The sequence below is a fragment of the Siniperca chuatsi genome, linkage group LG12 (genome assembly GCF_020085105.1).
Source record: "Siniperca chuatsi isolate FFG_IHB_CAS linkage group LG12, ASM2008510v1, whole genome shotgun sequence".
Lineage (NCBI taxonomy): Eukaryota > Metazoa > Chordata > Actinopteri > Centrarchiformes > Sinipercidae > Siniperca > Siniperca chuatsi.
Genome location: NC_058053.1, coordinates 22,298,012 through 22,324,938, shown reverse-complemented (window position 1 = coordinate 22,324,938; position 26,927 = coordinate 22,298,012). Strand labels below are relative to the sequence as shown.

At 39.0% G+C, this 26,927-nt stretch overlaps 2 protein-coding genes across 2 annotated transcripts; both read right to left on the bottom strand.

Annotated features, from left to right (window-relative positions):
* Positions 1-3,791: 3,791 nt before the first annotated feature.
* si:dkey-91i10.3 (cytochrome P450) lies at positions 3,792-19,108 on the bottom strand. The gene is made up of 9 exons (XM_044215743.1): positions 18,724-19,108; positions 17,176-17,366; positions 14,334-14,533; positions 12,947-13,144; positions 11,305-11,468; positions 10,785-10,951; positions 10,001-10,082; positions 7,151-7,354; positions 3,792-5,439 (listed from the first exon to the last, which is right to left on the bottom strand). Exons 1-9 carry the CDS (start codon positions 18,991-18,993, stop codon positions 5,281-5,283), a joined length of 1,635 nt encoding a protein of 544 aa, XP_044071678.1. The 5' UTR covers positions 18,994-19,108; the 3' UTR covers positions 3,792-5,280.
* Positions 19,109-21,528: 2,420 nt separating this feature from the next.
* Positions 21,529-26,205, bottom strand: eaf2 (ELL associated factor 2). Its single transcript, XM_044215744.1, has 6 exons — positions 25,998-26,205; positions 25,425-25,519; positions 24,936-25,072; positions 24,353-24,522; positions 23,920-24,156; positions 21,529-23,110 (listed from the first exon to the last, which is right to left on the bottom strand). Exons 1-6 carry the CDS (start codon positions 26,098-26,100, stop codon positions 23,064-23,066), a joined length of 789 nt encoding a protein of 262 aa, XP_044071679.1. The 5' UTR covers positions 26,101-26,205; the 3' UTR covers positions 21,529-23,063.
* Positions 26,206-26,927: the final 722 nt, after the last annotated feature.

The window sequence follows — 26,927 nt, the reverse complement described above, 5'->3', positions numbered from 1 at the left end:
GAAAGCAAAGAGACAGCTATTTCAAGCAGAATATTATTCTGCAACACGTGCGAGAGAAACTCCTGATGAAAAAGCCCAAAGGTATCACCAAAACAAACAACACATGGCAGCAGTTCGTGAACTTGAGACACCACCTCAGAAAGCACACAGACAGAGCATAAACAAGTACAACATGAGAGAAGTAGGAGGGCACGAGACACCTGCAGCAAAAGCTGACAGACGGAGACATTGAGAACATGAAAGTCCACAGTGTAGTCAAGAGTGCCATTCTCAACATGCTCTCTTGATGTAACAGAGTCGATCACTGCAAACAATTGATGAAACACATGAAAAATTCCATCAAGAAATCAAGAAAGGGCCAACTTGTATCTGAAAGACGGCAATTGCTCAAAACAGTTACAACAGGGACTTCATCAGTTGTGTTCTCATCTCAACAGTTGCAGCTTAATTCCAAGTCGGTTCATTGTCAATGTCTCGCAGTTAATTCCCACTTGTCTTGTCATGGGCAAGCACAATCCATTCTTGTCCAAGGCCTGACAATGGATAAAACTGTCGTGGACATGTCAAAAGTGAAAAATGTGGGCCAGGCTTATGTGGCTCTGAGTCGTGTCCAGTCACTGGAAGGCCTCCAGATCATCAACTACAACAAAGACAAAATCAAGGTAGACACATCTGTGCATAAAGAATTGGAGCAATGGATCTCACAGCGCAGATGGTTCCTCAGGATACATGAACAGTTTTCACTTGTTGGACATTCAATACTCATGTTCTTGCCAAACAACTGATCATTTATCGCTTGCCAATGATGACACATTCTACATTCTGTGGTATTTTATTTCTCTTGTTGTGAAGCACTTTGTACTCTGTTTTGATAAGTGCTCTATAAATAAAGTTTTATTAGTATTATCATTATTATTATTATTATTATTCACAACTAACCATGTTTAATGTTGTACATTCCTTGTATCAAACCAGGGAATATTTTAACAAAACACATATTTATGTCAATACTAACATAGGTTAAAAGTTGACCCCGCAACGACAGTTAGGAATATTGAATAAATCTGGCACAGTTCCCCTTTTTTGCCAGACTCACTTCTCTCATGTCATGTGTTCCGTTGCACCATACACACAAATTTGGTGTCGCGGCTGGTGTGATCCCATCGCAAGATGGTCTCTAGTTTGTAATTACATCATGTAAAGTCTTCATAATTTTTTGTAAAATCTAAAGTAGTTGTGTAAAAAGTACAAGTGCTAAAATAGTCCAATTTAAAGATGTGTAGTCTAAAAAAAATGTATTTATCCTTCAAAATTCACCATGTGTAATTACCCATTTTAATCTCTTCCTTATGCTGAAACCCCAAATTCCCAGAAACAATAAAGAGGACATGATCTCTGTCTCCTCATGGTGGCTACAGCTCTGCTACAGATCGTCTTTGAACAGAGACAGGGGTTATGAGCTCCCCTCCATACTGTACGACCACCTGTTATCAACACTACAAACTCCATCCGCTGATGATGAATGTGAAATGTCATTGAAAACCCTGAAAAACCTAGTAAGTTGACCTTGAGTCCTGATTTCCAAGGTCAAGAATGAACTATCACACTTAACAGAAACAGCACATTAATAATGAGTTCATGACGCACAAGGGTGTCTATCCTTTGGAGGAGGTTCTCTTCCACATGACTCAGATTCCTCATCAACTTTCTTGTTAAGTGTGTTAAGTTTAACTTGGCTGACAAAAGCAGGATGTATGTGAAAGTTCTGTTTTATCTAATAATATTAAAAAAATGACAAAACCTACCTTAAAAACATTGTCAAATCAACAGAAATGTGCATGTCATTCAACGTTTCTGATTGGAGAAAACTGAGGTGTTAACTTTTTCCTTACTGTGAGATAAATTCAGGTAAAAGCCATTATGACTTACTTATTGTCTCTATTACATTTATTCCAATTACAGTGAAGGAGATGCAGAAAATGAGCACTTGATGAGGATTTCTCAAATGGTAATGGAATGGAAATTAATGGCATCTGTAATAAATTACAAAAGTCCAAACAGTAATGATCCTGTGACATTTAGTGATTTAGTAATCACTATGGGATGGGCTGTCATGGCGTACACATTTAGCATTTACCACTTTTAGAGTAGCTACTGAAAGTCAGTGGTGGAAGAAGTACTAGTAAAAGTACAAAAGTACTAGCATCCAAATACACTTAAAGTATAAAAAGTAAAAGTACTCATTATGCAGAATGGCCAATTTCAATTAAAAAAAAAGATATTATTAAATTATAATTATTGATTAATTAATATGTACATTACTTTAATGTTGCAGCTGGTAAAGGAGGGGGTTATTTTGTCTTTATTCAGTTTAACACAGCATAATTTATTGGTTGATTATATTCTGTATTAATAATCTGAATCTGCAAAGTAACTAGTAACTAAAGGTTAAGGTAAATAAATGTAGTGGAGTGGAGTAAAAAGTACAATATTTGCCTCTGAATTGTATGAAGTAGAAGTACAAAGTAGCACAAAATGTAAAAAATCAAGTAAAGTACAAATACCTCAAAATTGTACAGTACTTAAGTAACGTAGAAAAGGTTTCAGTCGTAGTCATCTGGACACTGTTTTCAGAATCAAGACGTTTCGGCTCCCATCCGGAAGTCATTCTCAATTGATGGGAGCCGATGGGATGGGAGCCGAAACGTCTTGATTCTGAAAACAGTGTCCAGATGACTACGACTGAAACCTTTTCTACGATAGAACACTCCTGGACGAATGAGGGACTACACCGTCTTATTTTGAAGTACTTAAGTAAATATACTTAGTTACTTGCCACCACTACTGAAAGTGGTAATAACTGTGTCAGAGCTTGTAATAAGTCATCAATACGTCGAGACCTTAAGCACACTGCTCAGCACACGGCACCACACCATTTTAGGGCATCTGTCAAGTGAGTCTCAGTAATGTTTATTAATGTGCATTGTTCCTGTTAGAGAAATAAACAAATGAATAGGGCCAAAAAATCATGTAATGTCAGAACAGTCCACAAGAGAGCAGCACTGATCAACAAAACAACATATGGGAAATTGAAAGAATGACTATATGTATAGCTCTAAAAAATGATAAAATTAGAGATGTGTTTTAGAAAGAGAGCTTTTTTGTTCCAGATTGTATTTGTATATCGTGGGAGAGGAAACAAAGTTATTTGTTTATAATGCATTGTTGGATGCATTAAGTTGTGTTTTTTTCTGACCACAACAACAGTGTTTTTGGTATCTTATAAGTCCATGTAGACACAAATACTAATATTACTACTACTGTTATAAGGAATACAGTATGGAATAACTTTGTTATACCTAAAAGGAACAAAGGTAAATATATTTCCATTTGTTTGTTAGTATGGTGTTGTACGCACAGAATGATAGATGTCGAGTGAACTATATATCAAAACACATTATACAAAAAAGTAAAATGGGTGTTCATAGCAGGAAATCTATATGTATAGTTTCAATTTTGGATTTTTGAGAAAACCAAAATTAAACTGATTTTTTTTTTGCAGCTGTGAGTAGCACCTTCATTTCCTTTGTGCATTGCATTGTGGGACAATAGGGTCAATCAACAGCACACTCAAAAATGAGTTGTTTTTTAGTGACTGTTTTGAATTTACTTTATTTTGTCACTCTTCCAGTGTGAACATACTATTTAGTCAAAACCTGCTTAGAATTGGTAATTTGGATGGAATTGGTTCACAGCTTCAGTCTCACACAATGTAAATAAACAAGTAACACTTAGAACAATACATATCTTTGGCATTTCTGCCTTTATTAGACAAAATCAGAAGAAAGAGGAGAATAACGTGGGAGAGAGTCAAACCCAGGATGTTGCTTGCACTGTTGCAAGGAGTCTTAAACCTCTTCAGAGAGTGTATATTAGTTTAGAAACAGTGACCTAAACGGTGTTCTTTCGGTGGGTCTTTCAAACCCACTGAGACATAAAAGTTTGAGCTGTACAAATAACAAACTGGGAATTTTAATTGTAAAACAAATCACAATTATAAACACTGTTGAAATCTAAAAATAAATTTCTGTATGTACAAGAAACACGTACTAAAATATGGCAGTTAACCTCTGTCTAAAGAATAATAACCTTGTATCTCCAAGTCTCACTGCCAATGCTTTTAATTTTAAAAACATTAATTTCAAATGACTTGAAAGGAAAATAAGAGCACTTAAATTGGTTATGAACAGTTTTGCAAAATTTACATTGAACCCTTACCAAATTTTAGGAGCAGCTTGCTAAGTACTGATGGACCAACTACAGTTCTGAGGCCAGTGCTTTTTTTTTTTAAAGGATAAGGCTAGCTATATTCAATAATTGTCTTATTTTAAACAAATCCCATGAACAGAACAACACCAACAATAAACTGATCCTACTAACAAGTGTTAGCCTGATATATCTTAATCCTCTGTGCCATAGAGCTCTATTGTTGTCTAAAAACTATTAAAAATGCATCAATGAGCCTCACTTTTGCACAGGGTGACATGTTCCTTTATTAATATGAACACATACACACTGTAGTTTATTTTGACTCCATCACACATACACCGTCCTGCTGCTCTGAATAATCACAAGCGCACCAAAAGTGTATTTACCATTGACCCATTTTTAAAGATTTTTGTTTTTAGTAGGCCCCATTTGGGATTTGTTGAGTCTCTGTAAATAATATTATACAGAGTACAGTCTAGACCTGCTATGAATTGGCGCTATATAAATAAAATTGAATTGAACCCATTGGGCTTGGGGATGATTACCACAGACAGAGCAGGAAAGTCTGAAAGTGTTGAGAGTTGGACTAACACATTGTTGGTTTTGGTCTTTTGATGGGATTTGTTGACAATATGAAAAATACAGAATAACACAATACTTGTCCATGTATGTATTTTGGTGTTGGGGAAACCTTCTGCTCCTAGGCAACAGCCCAAACAACTTAAAAACACATGGCATTTGTGGAAAAACTGTCTTTGTAGAGGAAAACTGTCTTTGTAGAGGAAAACTGTCTTTGTAGGTGTTGTGGGTTAAAATATAATATTTACATGAAAAAAAACAGTTCTATAGATACAGCATTATACTCTTTGCCGTATAACCTACCACATCTTCGATCAGCTTGTATTTTATGCCACTGTATAAACTGCATTCCAGCCAGTCCTCATGATGTGAATGGTTTATAAACAAGTGCTTGGTGACAGGCAGGCAACACAGTGTGAATACTAAAACAGCTCACATAGAGACTCCTGCCGCTGTTCTCTGCTCCTCCTGCTCGACTCTTCTGTCCAGAAACTGCAGGTTGATTGGTTTAGCAGGGCAAAGCAGGGTTCTGGTGATTGGCTTGACTATGGTTCCAGCAGGATCTGGCCTCACCTCGTAGTGTTTTATCAACTTAAAAAAAAAAAAAAAGAGAGAGAGAGAAAAATTTGTTCAAGTAGAAATATATGAAATTAGATTTTGGCAGGATATTTATTTATGTGAGGCACAAAAGTGCAGACACAGTCCACATTCCAGTTAATGGTCACCAACTGACTGAATTATAACTGTGACTTTTGACTCAGTCCAAAGTCAGATGACTGATTTGTGGCTTGTATCCATCCCACTGCCAAGACTAAAAGACGAGCAGCTTGACCTCTGTGCTCTGGTTGGATGGTTACTACAGGTCAACACGGTTCTCTGAATGTAGCTAAAAGATAACTGATTTCCAGGGAGTGAAAGCAGAGAGAGGTGTTTAACTTTCTCAGTTCACAAAGTTGTAATGTGTTGGTTTGGTCACTGATGCAAACATAGTTAAAAATAAAAAACACAAACTGATAATAATCTGCAAACATATACTGGTGCTTTAATCATACAGAGCTTTCTTTATCAGACTACTGAAGGAGTGGCAACTTGATTATTTTACTAAATTTTGTTGTGTAAGATTAAAACGTATTTGATTAAAATTAAGCCAAAAGTGCAGAAAGCACTAATTACATGAAAATAAAAGAGCAAACAATCTAATTTACTGTCTGGTTTAACTAAACCCAAGGAAAAAGGTTTTGGTTTTATTTTCATAGCTGGCCATTGGTTTGATCGATTATGGTCACTGTGCTCAAAGAGGCAGAGGTCTCTGAGGTAGTTAAGAATCTTGTGCCGAAGCTTGAAGCCCTAACGTGCAGGTGTGGATAAGATTTGCCCTGAGATGCTGAAGGTTCTGGACATTGTTGGGCTGTCTTGGGCTGACTCTTCAGTCTCACGCAGAGGTTGGGGACAGTGCCTGCGGACCAGGGCGGTGTTTCCTATTTTTAAAAAGTTGGAATGAAGGGTGTGCTCTAATTATTGGGGTATCACACTGCTTAGCGTCCCGGGGAAAGCTTATGCCAGGGTGCTGGAAAGGAGGCTTAAACCGATTGTCGAACCTTAAATCCAGGAGGAGCAATGCTGTTTCTGTGGACCAGCTCTTTACCCTTGCAGGGTTACTAGAGGGGTCGTGGGACCCCTCTAGTAACACATGTAGACTGTCCATCCAGTCTACATGTGCTTTGTGGGCTTGGAGAAGACAGGCAAATTGGTGTAGCGTCAGCAGTAATGCAGGTGTTGTACCTGACTGGTGAAGAGGGATCTATGTTCCAACCATCACATAAGGTCATGAGCTTTGGGTAGAGACCGAAAGAATGAGATTGCGGATACAAGCAGCCGAGTTTCCTCCACAGGGTGGCTGGGCCCTTAGTAATAGGGTAAATGTCATGGTACAGCTGGACCACTCCTAGTGTCTCTGTCTGTTTGTCCCCTGTTGGTTCCCCTCCTGTGTTTGTCTATGTATGTGTGTGCCGGCGGGGCGTGGCTTCCGGTGAACCTCCACTCAGAATCTCACACGCCTGCTGCTACTCACCTGTTCTCCATCCACCAATCAAGACCATGCAACTAATCCTCTGACTCCTTGCGTTCAGGTTCACTCCTTACCAGCTCTTCAGAAGCTTCTCACCACAGGTTCACCTTTGCTCCACTCCAGCCAGCCATCCTCGCCCAGTCTACCTGTGCTCATGGACTGTCTGCCTCAGACAGACATGACAGAAAAAGCATATCTATGGTCATGGTTGCAACAGCAATGAGATGTTCTTACCCTGGACAGGAGGAGATACATCTCCAGCTCAGCCACCCGTCTGCCCAGACACGCCCGGATCCCAAAACCGAATGGCACTGATCCAAACGGGTGCTGCTTGGACTTCTCCGCTACTCTGAGCCAGCGCTGTGGCAGGAAGGTGTGGGGGTCAGGGAAAATATTCTCATCATAGGACACAGCGTAGTGGCACAGGTGGAACAGCGTCTGTGAGAGATGACATTCCTGTTACAATGTAATACTGTAGTTGTATTGTAGTAGTCAATACATGTGAGGCATAGCTGTTAGGCTTATAGCTTTGTGATTATTAGCTTGAGATGAAATGAGTATCCAAAGTTTAAGTCAGAAATGTCAGAAATTAGATGGCCCCTTGTCCAAATATGGGAATGGTTCTTTATATGATACACAGTTGATCTCAATGAAACATGAAAGGTTATCACAACACCACATGATTATGCAACTTCACAAAGAAAAAATTATGTTTAAACATTTAATGTTTGTCTGAGGTGTTTCTCGAGCTATCTCACCACCACCTGCCACGTGAGTTTTAATTGTTTACAGCAATGAGCAGCTCTTCTGTTTCCTTTCTGCGTGGCATTGGGGGACTCCAAAGAAAAAAAAATCAAGGGGATCAAGTATTATACATTGACATCTTTAAGTATACTTAATTATGTCCCCTTTCCATTGTGAGCGCACTACATACTGTGGAATTGGGCACACCTTGGCCATCAAATACAGTATGACACTGCTTTATTAATATCAATATAAAAGAATGCATGAAGAAACCTGGTTTGCTTAAACTGCATGTTAATGGGCAGAAATGTTTACATTTATATCTGAATGAGCTGGAGTTTCTGACTAACAGACCCCAATCTGTTAAGACAACCTCTCCTCCTCCACTCTCACCCTGAACACTGGCGTGCCACAAGGCTGTGTGCTGAGCTCTCTTCTGTACTCCCTCTTAACCCACGACTGCATTCCTGCACATGGTTCTAACACCATACTGAAGTTTGCAGATGACACCACAGTGGTGAGGGGAAGACAAGACTGCCTACAGCTGGCCATGTGGTGTGCAGACAACAACCTGGCCCTTAACACCCAGAAAACCAAGGAGATTTATTGTGGACTTGTGGCAAGCTAGGAGCCACGCACACGCTCCCATCTGCATCAACAGGGCTGTAGTGGAGCATGTGTCAAGCTTCAAATTCCTTGGCGTCCACATCTCCGATGATTTCACATGGTCCCTGAACTCCTCCATCCTGATCAAAGCGCCTTTACTTCCTGCGGAGCCTTAAGAAAGCTCACCTGTGTCCCAGGATACTGGTGGACTTTTACCGCTGTACCATTGAAAGCATAGTCACCAACTGCATCTCAGTGTGTTATGGCAACTGCTCCACATCAGACCGTAAAGCACTCCGGACGGTGGTGAAAACATTTCCCATACAGTAAATGCTGCCTGGGCAGGGCGAAAAGCATCATCAAAGATGCATCCCACCCTAACCATGGACTTTTTACTCTCCTCCCAACCAGCAGGCTCAGGAAGAGCTTCTTCCCTGAGGCTGTGATCCTGCTGAACTCCACATCACAGCACTAAGCATTATTGGACTCATTACTGCACTGTCTCAGTACTTTTCATATTTGCACTGCTCATTCTTGCACTTATTTATATTGTACATACAACCAACTGTACATATTCTGTCTATACTGTACATACAACTCATATATAAACTCCCCTTTCAACTCTGCCCACTTCACCTCTATGTATAACATATTTGATATATTATACATATATACATGCTGTACATATACATACATACATACATACATACATACATACATACATAATAATCTGTATATATACTGCTCTCCACTGTCAATAACACTGTACATACTATAAGACATAGCATCACTTATGCTGTAGTACTAACTTATACCTGCACCTATCTGTAAATACTACTATCCTTTTTGCATTCCATTGGCTTGTACCTGTACTCTGCACAATGACAATAAAGTTGAATCTAATCTAATATTACTGCTGAAATGGTCAATCACATAGAGTATGTACATTTTTAATCTAAAATGAAATTAAAACAATTTGTCAGCGCCTTAGAATATATTTCTTTAAAGATGTCTTTTTTATAACTTTTATAACTTTTATGGGACTGAAATATAGTTTTAATAATAAGATGCTAATAAGATGCAGTCATTCCCAGTCTGTTACGGCCAGGACAGTTCTGCATTCCCTAAGTGTTTCCAGCCATTATTCCCCTGCCCTGTGTCTCCTGTCTCTCCCCTGTCTGTCTGTGTGTGTGTGTGTGTGTGTGTGTGTGTGTGTGTGTGTGTGTCTTCGTGGGCATGGCTGCTCCTCCCATCTACCTCCACTGGCTCTCGATTCCAATGCTCCCACTCACCTGACGCTCATCCTCCAATCACTCTGCTCAGCCACCGGTAATGTATGTTTCTTTGTGCCTCAGGATCACTGCTCACCTGCCTGCTCTCCGTTTGCTTCTGCCTGCCAGCCACGCTCCTCTCAGCCACGCCATTACCTCCACTTCCTTGTTGCCTGCTTACAAACCACGCTTCCTTGCTCTGGATTCCAAACCCCAACTAACTCCCTCACCCTTCTTCACTTTATTCAATAAATCATTTTATTACATTCAACCTCCTTGTCTGAGTCCTGTGTGTGAGTCCAGCCCTGTTTGTAACATAACAGTTTTTTAAAAATTAATGGACACATATGGCATGACTGGACAGAAAAGACCCACCAATCCTGACTGAATACAGTGAGAAAAGCACATTTTCTCATGAACCAATGAACATTTCAGAACTTGTGTAGTGTCTGGCATATCTCACCTTTTTAGGGAAGAGATGGTCTCCAACCACAATCTCATTTTCAACAGTGACACGGGCATTTCCTGGTACCACTGGATACAGCCTGGTGACCACAGAAAAGGGAGGAGCAAAAGTTGAATCTGTTTGTTCAGACAAACAGCTATTATTTGTTCAGTTACTGTTCTGTTGACATATGAATAGTTTTATAATACTCTCTAATTGCAAAACACAAGAAAAATAACTGAAAGTGTCCTTGCATAGTTGACTGAAGAACATTATAGCAATAGTGAGCAATAAATATGCTGCTGAGCAAAGCCAGAGAAGAAATGTTCGGACATTGTTCCACTAGACATTAGTAATGCTAGGCTTTAGCTGTGTAGCATGTGTAGCTAGCATACGTGTCCATATGTAGTCATTTCAAACAGCACATTTAGTGGCTCAGAAAAGGTATTGTACCAGCAATTTTACATTTTTACACTTTAGTTTATGTAAATAAACAAACAAGTTGAATTAAACAAACAAGGTATAACATGTTAATTAGCAAGCTTTAGAGCCAGGCTAGCTGTTTCCCCTTGTTTCAAGTCTCTATGCTAAGCTAAGCTAACCTTCTCCTGCCTCCACCTTCATATTGAGTGGACAGATATAAGTGTGGTATCAATCTTCTCATCTAACAACTCAGCAAGAAAGCGAATAAGCACATTTTCCAAAATGCTATTATTTTACGTGACTGCAAGAACCTGCAGCTCCTGCAGTCAGGTGTCATATTGATATAATATATTGATAAACATGAAAGAATCCCTCTAACCGTAGCGTCTCTCTGATGATGGCCTTCAGGTATGGCATCTGAGCAATGTCATCACTGGTTGGCACCTTGTCTCCAGGGCAAACACTTATCACTTCCTGGTACAACTGTTCTTGGATCTCTGGCTCTTTTGCCAGTTGGTACAGAGACCAAGAGATAGTGTTGGAGGTCTGCAACAGAGCAGAACGCACACTGTTATCTCTCACACTGTTATCTTCTGCTCTTTGATGTAATGTTTCAGTTTTGCGCCCTCTCAGTGAGCACTGATTTGGGATCTTTAGGTCGAAAGATGTCTAGGTTAGAATAGGAATAAATTTGGTTGACAAGTGAAAGTTTTGTAGATGTCTAGGTTACATAAAACTGCTGTTTCAATGGCTATATTTTTAGTTACAATGAGGCATCGTGCATACATTGCTGCCAAAAAAATATATCCTTTGAGCCAATGACACGACTAAATGTAGGAAACTACTGTACAGTAAATCCCTTCCCTTCCACAGAGTGCACGCACACTGGATCTACTCACAGTGTCAACTCCTGCGAGCAGGAGTTCGGTGATACTGCCCAGGATCTCAGTGACTGTCATCTGATCACTGAGCAGCAGGTGTGTGAGGTACGCTCCCTCCACGTTCTGGTCCATGTGGACCTTCTCCTGGATCTCCGCCATTTTTTTCTGCACCAACTCTTCAGCTATGAGACACATGAGAAAATTCATCTTTTTAATTTCTCATGGGAGTACCAACACTAAGAAGAGACAGGCTCAACACTTTTGCCCACTAGATGGCAAAAGAAACACACTGTGAAGGATCTTGTTTAGTCACTAACGTGGAATAAGGGCGGCAGGGCCTGTGAGGTGGACCTTGTCCTTTGAGGGAGTCACCAGAGTCTAGATCCTTGAAATTATTTGATAATGCAACCTGAAAAATGGCCATGAAGCCTGAGCTCTACTAAACTTTCATGACATCAGTAATGGGGAGTGACAGAGAAAGGGATGTCGAGGATGTCCATAACACTAACACTACCAAGGCTGGAGGCAAAGTGAATTGAGCCGCTGCTCAGGGGCCACAAGGGTCCCCTGAAACCAGGTCCACAGTGTGTTTTTTGGGACTCAGGTTGCGATTCCAATGGTTTCTGAAGGGGTTTTACAAGCCTGAGGGATTAAACATGTCTCAGTCCATAGAAAAGCATGTAATACTTTAAAATTGTCTTTTACTGATTTGATTTGATTTTCGGGCTGATTTCCACTGGGGACACTTAAAATTATCACATTTGTATATTTGAAAGTCATAGAATATAATCTCAGCTAAATACAGCTTTCTTTATAAACAGTACAACACAGCACAATTGCTTCTAAAGATGTGTATCACAAAGCGACTGAGCAATAAACCTCAGTACAATTTGACTACCACCTGATATCAAAAACTGTGACGTGCTAAAAGTTGGAAGTGATTGTTTGGCCACACCCTTAATCTTGTTTACTTACCAGTGTGTTTGCAAGTTTTAACTCCTTAAGTGCAAATCAAGTATACTTGAAACTATGATTTCCATTTATTTCTATTCAGTATGAAAATCAAGAAACTTGCTTGAATTGTAAAAACCATTACAGTGAACACTGAGTCTGCAATATTTCTCTCAGTATTACATGCAGGACCGTCCTTTATTAACTTTGTCAAATGTATGCTGTATTTTAATGTTGTCTTAATGTTATCATAAACCAACTTTGCAACCTTGCAAATAAACCCTGACGCATTAGAAAAATTTGTGTGTATAAAAAAAGTATTTTCAAAAAGTGACAATCCACTGAAGGATTTGCATTTGATTGAATGGTGCAGCCATAAGAAAACATGGTGTAGTGGTTTTCACTATTTCACTATTTAAGTACCAAATAACTTTTATGAAATGCCTGAGACATGCAAATACAAAATCTATACAGTATGTAATCTTGTCATACAGTGTATGACATGTAGTGTTTGTTTTGTTTTTTTTGTCTTTCTTCAAAGTGACTTCAGGGATCATATAAAGGGAAAATCAGGGTTCAAGGGGTTAATATTCAGCAGTAAACTTTACTGATAACTATGAACATTATTAATTAGCAGCCCTCTTTCAGTAACAAAATGGCCTAAAACATGCTACACTTTGATTCGTTGGTTGAAATTCATGTTGCTCACCTACTTTGAAGAGATGGTCCCAGACTGCCACAAACTGTTTCCAGTAAGGCAGGTAGGGCCAGGTGGACTCTGGGAAGAGGATGAGGATTGGGGAAAGCCGGAACATTTCCCCCACGGAGAAGATGAACTTTTGGGTTTCCTCGGGCACCACCTTGTCCATGCAGCCCATGCGGGTCTCAAACAACACTGAAGAGATCCCTGCATTTAAAAAATAAACAGATTATACAGAGACTGCTTGGCTTCTGTAACCGACAGAACAGGTGATTTTAATATAACATGCACTGGTCTGTGATTTTCCTCCATTCCGAAGCACATACAGTATATACACTATGGCCAAAAGTATATGGACACCTAAACATTACACCCATAAGTGATTGTTGAATCAGTCTTTCCAAAACCATAGGCATTAACCTGCTGCTATAACATCTTCCACTATTCCGGTTTCTGGCTTTCCACCACATTTTCAAACTGCTGCAGAGATTTGTTCCGATTCAGCCACAAGAGCATTAGTGAGGTCCAGCACTGATGTTGGGCGATAAGGCCTGGCTCACAGTCAGCGTTCAAGTTCATCCTAAAGGTGCTGGATGGCGTGGGGGTCGGGGCTCGGTGCAGGTCAGTCAAGTTCTTCCACACCAAACTGGGAAAACCATTTCTTTATGGACCTGGCTTTGTGTATGTTGAAGCAGCAAAGGGTCTTCCCCAGACTGTTGTCCAAAATATATAGGCTGTAGCATTTAGATTTCTCCTCACTGAAACTAAGTGGCTTGGACCAAACCAGGAAAAAACTGTCCTAGTACACAAAAGTAGAAGTAGAGTTGTAGACAAAAGTGAACTAATAATTTGATAAGCTCACTGGTGTTTAAAAGAATGGCTAGACATTTTGGGAAGCATGCTTATTCGCTTTCTTGCCAAGAGTTTGAAGAGAAGATTGATACCGCTGTCATGTCTGTACGCTAAATATGAAGCTACAGCCAGCAGCCTATTAGTTTAGCTTGGTTCACAAACCAGACACAGCTAGCCTGGCTCTGTCCGGCACATTAACACCTTTAAAAGTGCATAAGTAAGTAAACTACAACCTGCTGTGTTAATGCTTTGAAAAGGACCCTGATTAAAGGTCTAAACCAACCTCTGTAATCATTGAAGATGCTAGGTTCAAACCCACAGTTTATCTCACAGTATCTAATCAGCTGTCAAGGCCAAGCTAAACAAAGTAGCACAGATGCTAAGTTCTGCAGTAGTGAAAGATTTCTTAAACCAGCAACTACTAAGTGAATGCATTTTTCTTCTAGTTTCCTCTATATTACTAATCAAGATGCTTTCAAGTATCTAAAAAAAGATTCGTTTCAACAGCTAATTAAATGAAAATATTTAATTTCTTTGTTCTCACCTTCAAAAGCAAATTTGTAGAGTTCTCCAGTCAGGTCATTGACCATAACTCCCTGGCCGCTGGTTTCCCTCAGCCAGGCCACTCTGTCGATGAAGTCTGTCACCACCTCGTTGATGGTGTTAGCATAGGAGGAGACGTGTTTGGGCTTCAACATCCGAGGATTCAGGATGCTGCGGATGCGTTGCCACTTAGCCCCCATTCTACAAATGAGGATTAATAAGAGGAAATGAGCTTCCAGACAGAATGAGATAAAGTTGTTTAATACCTACACAAGTCAAACTGAAAATTGTTCTAAGCTTAAAAGGATTTAACATCTGCTTGGGGCTAGAGAAAGGCAGTCCTGCATTAGACCATTTCACTGGAAACGTGCAATCTTTTAAATTATTCCAATTTCTAAGTGTAAATTTATTACATTTGGCTAATGGGATTCTTGTTTACATCCCTATTTATTTTCCTGTAAGGATGAGAATGGTGATATTCTATATTTAATTTCATGCAAATCCCCATAAAAGACCAACACCAACAATGAATTGATCCTACTAACAAGTTTTGTTTGTGTATACATAGGCTGATTTATCTTATTCCTTTGTGTCATAGTGCTCCATTGTCCAAAAACTATTAAAAACACATCAGTGAGTCACACTGTAATCTGTATTCATCCAAGTCTGAAATTAGTCCCCAAATAATGCACCATTTCCTCCTGTTTGAGTGATGGTTGCTAAGAATTACAGTGTGCAGCTGTTTTTAGAAATCTACTGAGGCTTTTTTTTTTATGAAACTATGTATTTGTGACCCATATTTAAAGATTTAAGTCTTTAGTAGACATGAAAAGTCTTGGGAATGACAATGAGAAAAAACAGCCTTATTCTTACTATTCAACTGTGCAAAGACATGTAAACAAAGGCAGAGGTAGTAAAAAAAATAGAGAAGAGAACATTTGGTTCCCCTCCCTTTACACTAAACTATTTTTCCATTTGTGAATGAAATGGATGAAACATTTTAAAAACACCTGAATTATTGTTACCTGAAGTTGTTTTACAGGTCAGACTCCTGAGTTCGACTCTCAGAGTGCAGGCCTGTCTAACACAAAGTTCACCACCAATGACGAGTGCTGCCACAAGATGTTGGACAGGAAAAACTGAATACCCGCGAGGGACAGCTGCTATTAGTTATTTAAAGAAAACTATAGAACTAAAGAAAACTATAGATCCTCATGCCTGTTCCCTTTGCATGTCTTAACATTTGTTATGAAGCTGTTGATGATATATGTACTGAAATGGGGACCAAAGGTAAAAATGAGCTGCAGACACACACTGACATGTGCACTTGTCCCTCCCACTCTGTGCACTGTTTATGAACCCCATTACCTTTAATTACACATCACACACAAAGCACAAGGAAACTTGATACAGTAGTTTCACTTGAGTTTTGTTTCCCTAGAATTTAAATAACTGACTTCCTCTTTCAAATCAGATTATTTATTAGATTGTACACTATGTTATGGTGTTAACCAGTGCTTGAGTTTGCCAAATCAAGCAGGTATCTTCCAAAGTCTTTATTACCAAATTTGTTTCCTGGGACATTGTTTCTTGCTGAGCTGTCGCATTGTGATAGTAACACAAAGAGGGAATTTTGTACTAAAAACTATGGCCGCTGAATCCTCATATTAACTTCATCTGAATGCTTTTTTGCACAGAACGAGGTCTGTGGATTTTCTCCCCAATTTACTACTACTACATTAGACTCGTGTTAGGAAAGGATCTGTTCACAGTAAGTATGTACAAGAGGAACAGTTCCATTGACTAATAACTGTTTCAATGTATATATCGACATATTGAGTATTGTTATAAGACAGACTTGATTTGAACCCGTCCTTTAAGGCATTGTGGTCCTTCATGCATATTGACTGTATTATATTCGTTTTAGATGTGTTTTAAACATTTTAGATGTGTTTTAAAGATGTGTGTGTGTTATAATGTGTGCTGCATCTACAAATTTAGTTCCTGATGAAAAATGAAAGTTATTTGAATTTGATCTCAAAAAACCAAACAGAACTCCCATGTACCTGTCCCCAGGTCAGCTGTGTGACAGGCCAAGTCAAGTCACGTCAATTTTATCTATATAGCCCAATATCACAAGTTTGCTTTCAGGGGCAAGGGTTGTTGTTATTATGACCTGCCAGCATACAACACCCTCTATCCTTAGACCCTCGATACAGCACGTGTGTGGTAGTTTGATTAAACCCAAATTTATTCAAGAATATGCATGATATGGCCAAAACGTACAGAAAAATAAAACTATATTTTGACTGGAGCCATGTCTTCAAGACAGTTTTTATGGATCCATAGGGATCTGAGACTCTGGGGGGAATCCATCCTTGTACTTCTGTCTATGGGTTCCTCCTCTGCCCTGAGAGGAGTGCTGTGTCCCAATTCCATACTACATACTAATGGTATATATTATATACTTATACTGCGACTTTAAACTGCCAATATGAATTAAACTTAAAGAGATAGCTAAAGGTTATGTTAAAAGTTATTTTCAGTTTCTTTAGGTGTTCCTGGGCCTGTTTCACCACCACGATTTTTTTTCATAGCTATTTGCAAGACCTCCATTACTTGTGAATATTGCATTGTGGGAGAACAGGGTCCATCGACGGCATGCTCAAAAGTGAAGCGTAATTTGGCATGCATACTGTTAAGTTAAAAAATACTATACTTTGTCACTTTTCCACTGTGAACACACTGCATACACAAAGCCTGCTTAGAGTTTGAATGCGGTATGGATTTGGGACACAGAAGTGGATGTTAAGTTAGAGGATCTAAGGGGGGGTTTCACTTACTCTGTCAGGGGTCCGTGGGCCTTGTTCTTGAGCTCTCTGTACCTCCTCCAGTGGGGCATGTCTGTCCGGATCGGGTGTTTCCCCTCCTGCCTCAGCACCTGCTCTATAAGATCAGCGTTGGCCACGTTCACCACGACCAGAGGGCCGTACGTTGACTTCCACAGAGGGCCGTAGATCTTGCTGTGCTCAATCTTTGAGCAAACAGTGTGAGTTAATGGGTTAGTTATTGGGTTACGAGATGTTCCATTTGCTAAAGATGTGAAACAACTGGATTTTTATTAACATGTTACGTATTACAATCAGAAAATGATCAACAAATCAGCCTTTCACATATTGATATGTGTAATCATAATCATCATATCAAAATAACATTTCACTAGAGCTTTGCACTATGTCTAACAGTTTGATGAATGTTTCTCGTTTGTGCAATAATGAAGGCAATTAGAGGGATGTCTTTTTTCAAATCACTTATCTGTCATGTCTCCTCTCCAGTGTGTCAGGGCAAAAAAGGGTACCCACTTCTTAGTCTTTTTGTAAATAAGTATGTGTGTGTGTGTACACGTATATATATTAATAGGTAATAATAATGTAAAGACTGAATTTCCTTAACTATTGGAGATGTTTTAAAGTCCATGTGTGTAATACCATTAAGTTCCAGCTAATTTCTTAATAACTGCTTTTGATTTGAGTATTCGGATAAACAAAAATGGCTTGATCCACAGTCTCCATTTGGCTGAAAGAAAGTCCAAACAACCATTAAAAAGTTGCAGAAGGAACCAAGTGGTAGAATAGTGGGGGTGTCATGTGTACTTTAAGCAGATTAGATGTTTATTTTTCTAAATATTGTGCAAAATAACTTGTTTCTTGTAATACAACAAATCTTGTTTTGTAATAGGAAGGTAAATTTGCTGTTGTAGTAATTGTGTATGCTAATTTAAAGACAAGGTCAGGGACAGACTCCCCTGTACTGTGGTAGGGTCAAGGCCATAGGAGGATATAAAAAGTTTTATTTCCCCTGATTATTGACGTGTTTCCGAGATTTCTGCACCTGCATCCGAAAACAATGGAGGTGAATGAAATGAAAGACATTTCAAATATTCAACAGTAACGTGTCTTCCCAGAAACCCTTAAACCTTGCTGTGACTGATTTTCATAGGAACTACTTTCTATTGAAGAAACAGCCCCTATGAACCCTATGAAGTCTATTAACAGTGCGTGAATCATCGGGGCTAACAGAGACACTGTTACAGGAGGGCCATGTTACAGTTGTTGTCGATGCTGCCAGCAGCACAAATACAGTTCAGTCTCCACTGTACTGGGGTCAAATCAGACACAAAACCAATGCGCATAAACCCAAAACTGTCTGCATGGATAGACCTACGGTAATTTTAACGTGTCGTGCAATTAAAATAAGTGCAGAAATCAATTTGAAAGAAAACGTATTGGTCAAATGAAACACAAACAGCAGTATCAACAGCATAAATCATGACTGCGTATTTCAGTCCTCACCAAACAGAGAATCACTCATTTCCCCCTCATCGCACTTACTTGCATTTGTTGCGCCGTTTGGATATACCCCTTTACAAAAAGCCAGTATAAGGTATACATGAAACTTGGTCCGCCTAAATCGTCTATAGTTTTCAGTTTGACGTTGTCACCCAACACGGTGGTGGTGGAGGGGGTGGTGGTGGTGGATGCGTCGCGGCGGCGGATGTCCCCATAATTCACTGGATTCAGTCCGGCTGTCACTCTCTGAATGCCTTTAAATGGCTGGCGGTTCACTCGCAGTGCGATGTTTGCCAGAGATTTCCTGAACATTTTAACCGTATACGCCGTCTGTTCTCTGCAGTGTCTGAGGTCCAAACAGGCGTGACAGTCCCGCTCGGATGTGGACTCTAATGATAATGGCTGCTTGTTTGCAGTGACACAACGCAGCAGACCGTTTATTTCCCAACCTCTGAGCCAAACTGAGGACTTTGACACTGTCATAAACTTTAGTTACAAAGTGTTGTGTTGCAAATTCAAAGACAGCTGTTGATAATGTGGTGTCGTTAATTAAGATAATAACCATAACACTAACACGATTACTAAAATATAGTAGTTTAATGAGGGCAAACTTCATTAAAAAATCTGAGTCTGATACAAAACAAGACCAATAAAGACAATAGCTAATTGCATTTACAAAATTCAACATTTCCCCTCCACACTGGTTTTCTGTGCAGACATGCAGGCTATCTTGTCTTGTAGTTTTACCGTATTTTGTTTTATGTGTTATTTTAAATATTAGGGATCAACTTTTGAGACACTTTGCCTTCAAGAGTATTGTCTAAAAGTTGACCCATGAAATTTAAAGGGTAAGTTAACCTCAATTGGGTAGGCTAAAATTATTTGAACGTTTCTGACTTTAGCGCCACTAAGGGGTAGTAACACACCACAATTTTCTATGGGATCGTCTCATTTTTATACAAACAAAAATGTATGCAGTCAGATTAATTCGAAATTTGCTAAACATTCACAGACATAAAAATTAACACAAAAAAAAGGCCATATTTTCTCACTTCGCAGCATGCTGACAGTTGGTCTTATGTACTGAAAAAAAGTTGGACCAAACAAAAAAAATGAATTCAAGGTTCACGTTCTATCTTTTTCCAGAGCTTTCAACCACATCTCACAGTCTTCCTCTGTGTACAGAATATGCTCAGTGACTAAGTGAGCAGTAACTGAGCAACTGTCATTCATACAATTTTAAAACACATTATCTTTTGGGACGCCATAGACTGGTAGAAGCATTTATACAACCTGTCAGGTAGGAGGAGGCTCCTCCACACATTTACATCTGGAATTAGGTCAAGATTAAAGACATAAAAATACAGAAAGCTGGAGGACACTCATGTGCTGTCATGCAGTGTACAAAAAAATGGGTAAAGTGGAAAGTGAAGGTTTTGAATGACTAAGTACAGTTTGGATCCACACTGAGAATGTTTAAGGAGATAAACCCCTTCACTGCCAAAGAAAACCATGCAGGTTTAATGTTTTCTCAGTCCACAGAAAGACAACTTGTTTTGTCCCACATTAAAAAGGGACAGTTCTCCCCAAAATCAAAAATCCATATTTTTCCTCTTACCCTTAGTGCTATTTATCCTTCTAGATTGTGTTGGTGTGAGTTGCCGAGTTTTGGAGATGTCTGCCTTTTTGGAATATAATGGAACTATATGGCGCTTGGCTTGTGGTGCTCAATGCGCCAAAAAAATACATTTGAAAAACTCAACAGCAATGTCTCTTTCCAGAAAGCATGACCAGGTTACTCAAGTTAATCCACAGACCTTGTTGTGAGGAGTGTTCCATCTTCATAATGTGTTTACAAAAATAAGACTTTCAACCAAAACCACTCAGCTGGTCATATCTAGGAAGGGAGTGACACAGCAGCCACTTCTTCTGTCAGATTTTGCTCTACACCTGTGCATTAAGTACACGGGAGATGTCGAAATATTAGGTACACCTCACAACAGATTCACAACCGTTTTGGCTTGTGACTCCCTAAAACACAGCAGTGTCAACTTGTGACCCTTCATCACAGGTTGTGGTCTTTGAATGTGAATAGTTCATCCAAAGAATGATTTTCTCTATTGGAGGTAATTTTAATCATTTTGGGAGGGCTGTAGAGGACATACTTATATTTTACCAAAGAAAAACCCTGGTTGTGGGAACTACGGTCTTACAACATAAAGCAATCCAGTGCAGCAACTGCTGTACAGTCTCAGTGCAGAGTTTATCAAGGTTCAACACCTTTCTCTATGAACTTTATATAAGATTCACAAATGAAATGCAGTTGTTGTATAGACTGGATTAAAATATAAGTATTTATAATATTGTTTCCACTGCTCTGTGCATCAACTAAATCAAACAAGTACTGTTGCTTCTCTGAAACAGGACAAAGAAAATAGCAGTGTCAAACAATGTAAGTATTCAAAGTGCCTCCAGATATAAACTGTATGTTCAACAATCCCCCATGGTTTTTCTGTTGATAAGAGCGATTAAACAACTCGAAACAAATAAGATTAAAAGGAAAGACGACGTCCAGGATATCCTGCTGTAACCTGACAAGACCTCAGGGTCACCATGACAACAGATGATGGATTTTCTTTTAAAGTCAATATGTATTGAATTAAAAAATTTCTGACTTTAGCGCCTTTATATGGCAGTAACATGCTGCAAAGTTTGGGATAGTCTCATTTTTGTTCAAACAAAAATGTACTGTGTCATCAAAATAATTTGTAAGATGTTAAATAATCAAAAATTCTACACATAGTGGCACAAAAATAATATATAAATAATGAAGGCAAAAGCACAAAAAACTATTAAAATCTTTATTTTTCTATAAAGAAATTACTCTCTAATAGTCTACAAAAGATGCTCTGAGGGCACCGTTCTCCTTAAGGCTGAACATATCATGATTTTTCAAATTCAAAGACTTCGTCATCTCAGACTCTCACTGTATCAGTCAGCTGGGATGCCAAAGAAATGCTGGAACATAAAAAGCAGCTTCCTGTGTGCTGAGGCAGCTCAGCAGTGATATGGGGTTTGTGACAAAACAAGAAGGCCTATGTTATAATTGGCAGAGGCAAATAACAAAAGGCACATGAAGTTCTGTAAGACTCACATTGGAGGTGCAGTAGCAAAGCATCTGGCTTGTAATGCAATACAGTTCATACTAATTTGCACTTCCAATTGCTTGGCTATTAAAATATATATAAAATATATTAAGCAATTCACCGTTGGTCGAGTATATTTTGAAAAATAAATAATTAATTTGATTCAAGTATTGCAGGTTTAAAGCTACAAAGCATGACCCTAACTGAGTCAACTGAGTACTACTACTTTACCAGAAATCAGACCCCATTCTATACTGAAATATCACAATAAACAAGGTTTTAGAGACATCTTAATTCTTAAAGCTGCAATAATCAATATTTTTATATTAATAATGAATAAAATGATTAGGTGCAATGCGAAAGGGGTCTCGTAGTTATGAAGCCACAGATAGTTATCACTCGCCTTTCCCCTTAAGCAATACAGGGCAATTCAGCATCTTCTATAATAACACATTTCTAAGGAGATGATGCATCAACCTTATGTTTTCAGCTTGTTCCACGGCCTCCAAAGTGGCAAAAATAATTTAAATTAATGCAGCTTTAAATGAAAATATTGTGTTGTCCTGCAGCTGGCTTTCAGTAATCCAAACCAAAAGGCTCTACAGCTAACTTTACAATAACTCTATAAGACAAAAGCAGAAGACTCATATCAGTGTGGCTCATCCTAAAAAAAGGTTCATTTCTGTTATTACAGATTAATGTCTCCCATCAGAGACTAATGCAGCTGAGAAAAGTGAAATGAAGCTATTAACTGACCTAAGGCACAACAAAAGTTCCTAATAGTGCTAAGCTGAAATGCAGAAACTCCAGTGGTGGTTTAAAGACGACTGATTGGTGGGCAGAAACATCCATCTACCCTCCATGAACACCGCTGTCTTTCTGCCTCTGATATGCTTGGTCAGTTTAACCACACATGTGCATCCAGTGAGATGAAACTTTACAGATAAGTTTGTCATAATTAACTGCTTCTCTTACACCAACCACATCACGTCTCTCTGAGCTAAGGCATATCTTTAACACAAAAAAATAAAGATCATGAAGCAATAAATGTGGCATAAAATTTGAAGTTTGTTGGCAGAGAAGAAATAAATTGTAATTTCCTAGCAGAATTGTGGATATGTAGAGAAGACAGTCCCACATTAAGTGAAGCAAGACACTGACAGGTCTGTGCCCAGTTCCTTTACTCCTCACTGAAAATCTCTGTTGTCCACATGCAGGCAGACGTCCTTATGTTGTTCAGTCATCACTTTCACTGCCTGATTCACTCAGCTGGAGGTCATTCTCTGCAACACAAGTAGATTGCAAAATAAACAATGAGTTTGGTTACACATGTATCATAAAACACAATTGTACTTGAGTCCTCTTTGTGCTATACTGTTTGATTGTTTCATTTTAGTCTGTTCTTTAACAGTTTGGTTTGTTTTAGGACACTCTGTAAAGCATAAACAAATCTATCTTATTACATTCAGTGAGGGAGTGCCATATCTTTTCACAGACTGTTCCTGATTCCTGAAGACAATACAATGCATTGTAACGTGCAAAAAGGGGAAAAAAACTTAAAAAGGGTTTATTGTTTTAGGCGTTTGACTACAGATTTCTACTGTTCTTTGTCATCTGTGAATTCCTGTGATTTGTGTGTTTAATGTCTGGCTGCTGGTTGAAGTAAATTATGTAAGAATGATAATTTACTGCTTCGCTTCTACCAACATTATGTCCCTCTGAACCAAGGCATCACTGTCATTCTTAATTTGACCAGAAAATGCCCATGAAGCAATAATGTGATATATTTGAAGTATGTTGGTGTAGAACCAAACAAACTTGTCATATTAACCTCTATTTTATATTTTTAAACATGTTCTCAAAAATTGTTGTTACAGTAAAATGCTTAGATTTGATTAGATGATTAGATGAGTGTCTGTTTGAGTTCCTGCTGCGTCCATTGTTTTGCTGGCACTGTCAAACTCCTGGCTCATCTTTGACTTAGGAGCAAGTGGCTGGCATCCACTTCTATGTAAAGATAAGAAAATATGGAGTGCTCAAAAAGAAGATAAGCTACCATACGTACTCGAATGGAGCTGAGAGGGCTACTCACTGAGTGTGTTCATGAGTCCTCCTCCACCCTCCTGGTGGCGACTGTTGGTGTTGACGCTGGTGTTGATGATAGGCATGCTGTGGTTGGCTGGGGCCGAGGGTGGCGCAGAAGTCTGTTCGTCTTCTGAGTCACTGCTGCTGGAGCTGTCATCACTGCTAGAGGATGAGGAGCTGTTGGAGTCTGAGGAGCTGTCACCGCTGCTCAGCTGGTCCATGACCCGTGCCTCTGCCATCAACTCTGTACACAGTGGCAAACAAAAATAAAGAAATGTGTGACAGGTATCCAGAGTACACATTAAATAAATCCAAGCAGTCAATACAATCACTGACCTAAGCAGCATAACAATTCATCCTAGATGCAAATGTGCTAAAACCCTCAACAAAAATGAGATTGCTCATGAAAGTTGAAGACATTGTGCCTGACACCATGTTACCTCTCTCGATGTCGTCCATGGGGGATGCCGGGGATGTCTTCTCTTTGGGAGGAGAACTCTTGGAGCTGGCTGAGGTCTTGGTACTGCTGCTGTTGTTACTCTTCAACTGCTGGCTCAGGCGACTGGTCTGCTGCTCCAGGCGAGAATGGATCTTACTGCTGCCTTCAGCCCTGTACAATACAAGCAAAGACACGTAGAATATTTAGTATAGAATATAAGTTTAAAACAAATACAATATGAACCAGTGCATGAGAGGGCGTGACAAGATTACACTGACTTATCCAGCACCAGTAACTCATTCATCAGGGCATTTTATTGCTGCCTTTTGTATGATATGTTGACTTTTACACCTCAACCAAGCTTAAAAAAAACTGTAACTGTAAACTGTTAAAACTGTAAATTGTAATTTTTTTTACTTCTGGCATTTTCACTCAAGTTTTTATGCCAAAAATGCACATTAAAAACCAGTGGATGGAAACATGTATACAGACACATGTATACAAATCACAGATTGTAAAATTTGTTGACAAAATATGGAATAAGAACAGTAGTAATATAATTTGTTAGCAAATTTCCAACTGACCTGGTCTTCTTCACAGCTATATTGCTGTTGAGTTTTTCCAGTCTGTACTCTCCTGTATCATGGTTCACAATGAGGATGCATTCTTTCATGTACGGCCTCTTGGATCCCTTGAAGACTGTTACTGGAGCACTTGAACCCTAAAATATATATATATATATTTTTTTTAAAACAGGCAACACAGGCAGGAATGTAGCCAAGATTTTAGAAATACTGAGTCCCCTAGAGAGTTTTGACCAGACACTAAAAGTAAAGTCTCAAATTGTGTTACTTATTTTATTTTTAAAAATATCGTTAACTGTTTACTGATCAATCATGTAATCCGTATTTTTATTTATCACCATAAAAGGTCTAAAGGCTGTTTTAAAGCCTCAATGGGAGTTAAGGCCCTCAACACAAAGAAGGTTTAACAATCATCATCAATGATTTGTGAAAACTCCAAACATCCACATATTTCTGGTGGAGAGGAGCTTTGGAGCATCAAACACTGACCTCTAAATTGGGTAAAGTAATAGTGACTTGCTCTCCTTTGCCCACTTCAAGATCTCCTTCACATGTTGTATCAATGGAGGCTGGTTTGAAGTCATCTGTGACACACACAAAAAAAAGAAAAGGAAGTAACGTTATTTGTCCATATTATACACATTTAAATATTATATGCTCAACATTAACAACAGTAGCATTGTTATATTTATAGATATTATACAAACACAACGACGGTTGGTCCGTCAGTGCTGCAGTTGTCTACCCGTACCACCAGATAGTGGTAGTGTACAGGTCGACGCAATGCTAACATTAGCTAACATTTTGACAGCTGGAGCATCAATTGTTTGTAAAAGTTGAGAGTTAACTAGCTTATGACGACGACAAAGAACACGGAGAACTGTCAGCTTAAGTTACTAAAACGAGCCAACAGCAGGCGGATAGAAATGGACTGACGAGGCGGCTAACGTGGCTAAATGTCAAACGGCTGCCTTCGGAGTTTTAGCTAAAAAGCTAACTAGCATGCTACTGTTAGCTACTGTAAAAGCCAGACGTATCCTAGTGACTCAAAATCTCACTTACATCGCACCGTATGGTAGGCACTTTTAGGGTGTTTCTCAAACGTCTCTCCTAATTTCAGGACATGTTCTTGATTGTCAAAGTTGGAATAAGCTGTTCCATTCATTCTGAGAGTTTCATGGGCTGTAAACTTTCTGCTGTTCCTTTTTATCCGATAACCATGTATGGCAAAGCCCTGGCCACCTCATTGGTACCTTTAAGTCCCGCCTTCTCTTCGTTATGATTGGGCAAGTGGACTATTCTGTTGTCTGATTAGCTCAACGTCTGTCAATCAAGATTTCGTAATGACAGGTCAGCTTCGGGACAAATGTCACAATTTCTTAGCTAAAATCTGTATTTTATGACCTGTGCTGTTTGATATGTTATATGTTATATGCTATACAACCAGTTTATATTATTGATCCAAACTTTTTGTATAGTTACTTATTCTAAAGAAATACTTGAATAAAATTAGTATTCACACAGCATGGATTGTTGCACATTGTTAGACAGACTCATTCAAATGAGAACAGGTATGGATGCTAAATAGAATTTATCATAATTATTTCAGATTCACATGTGTGATATATGCAGTCATCCACCATTGTCCACTCAGCTCTTAATAATACTGAAAACAGACCCTACAATTTAAAACAGGTGATGCTCATCAAACAAACACATCAGTCAAATCCAAAAAATGAAAAAGCCTCTCTTGTTCTTGAGTCCATTGTCAAAGTAGTAGGAGAGGCTTGTGCCTTTTGTGTGTAAAAACTGTGTGTGCAAAGTTTAACTTGAATTTTTCATTTGCACAGAAACTAATGGGAAACGTGTGTGGGGAAAAAACAATGCAGTTTATGTTCTTGATAATATTGCTTCAAATTAAACTAGGGAAACCAGAAATAACTCTAGCAGTGGGGTGAGATAATCACACATACAGTTTGTCTTGTTTTTGAA

Excerpts from the sequence above, each read along its gene's own strand:
- si:dkey-91i10.3 (XM_044215743.1), bottom strand. The coding sequence starts at position 18,993 with ATGTTCAGGAAATCTCTGGCAAACATCGCACTGCGAGTGAACCGCCAG. Across the intron at positions 10,952-11,304 it reads TGCTCGCAGGAGTTGACACT|ACCTCCAACACTATCTCTTG; the intron begins GTGAGTAGATCC and ends GCTCTGTTGCAG. Across the intron at positions 7,355-10,000 it reads ACCATCTCTTCCCTAAAAAG|ACGCTGTTCCACCTGTGCCA; the intron begins GTGAGATATGCC and ends CATCTCTCACAG.
- eaf2 (XM_044215744.1), bottom strand. The coding sequence starts at position 26,100 with ATGAATGGAACAGCTTATTCCAACTTTGACAATCAAGAACATGTCCTG. Across the intron at positions 25,073-25,424 it reads TTACTTTACCCAATTTAGAG|GGTTCAAGTGCTCCAGTAAC; the intron begins GTCAGTGTTTGA and ends TATATATTTTAG. Across the intron at positions 24,157-24,352 it reads CATGGACGACATCGAGAGAG|AGTTGATGGCAGAGGCACGG; the intron begins GTAACATGGTGT and ends CACTGTGTACAG.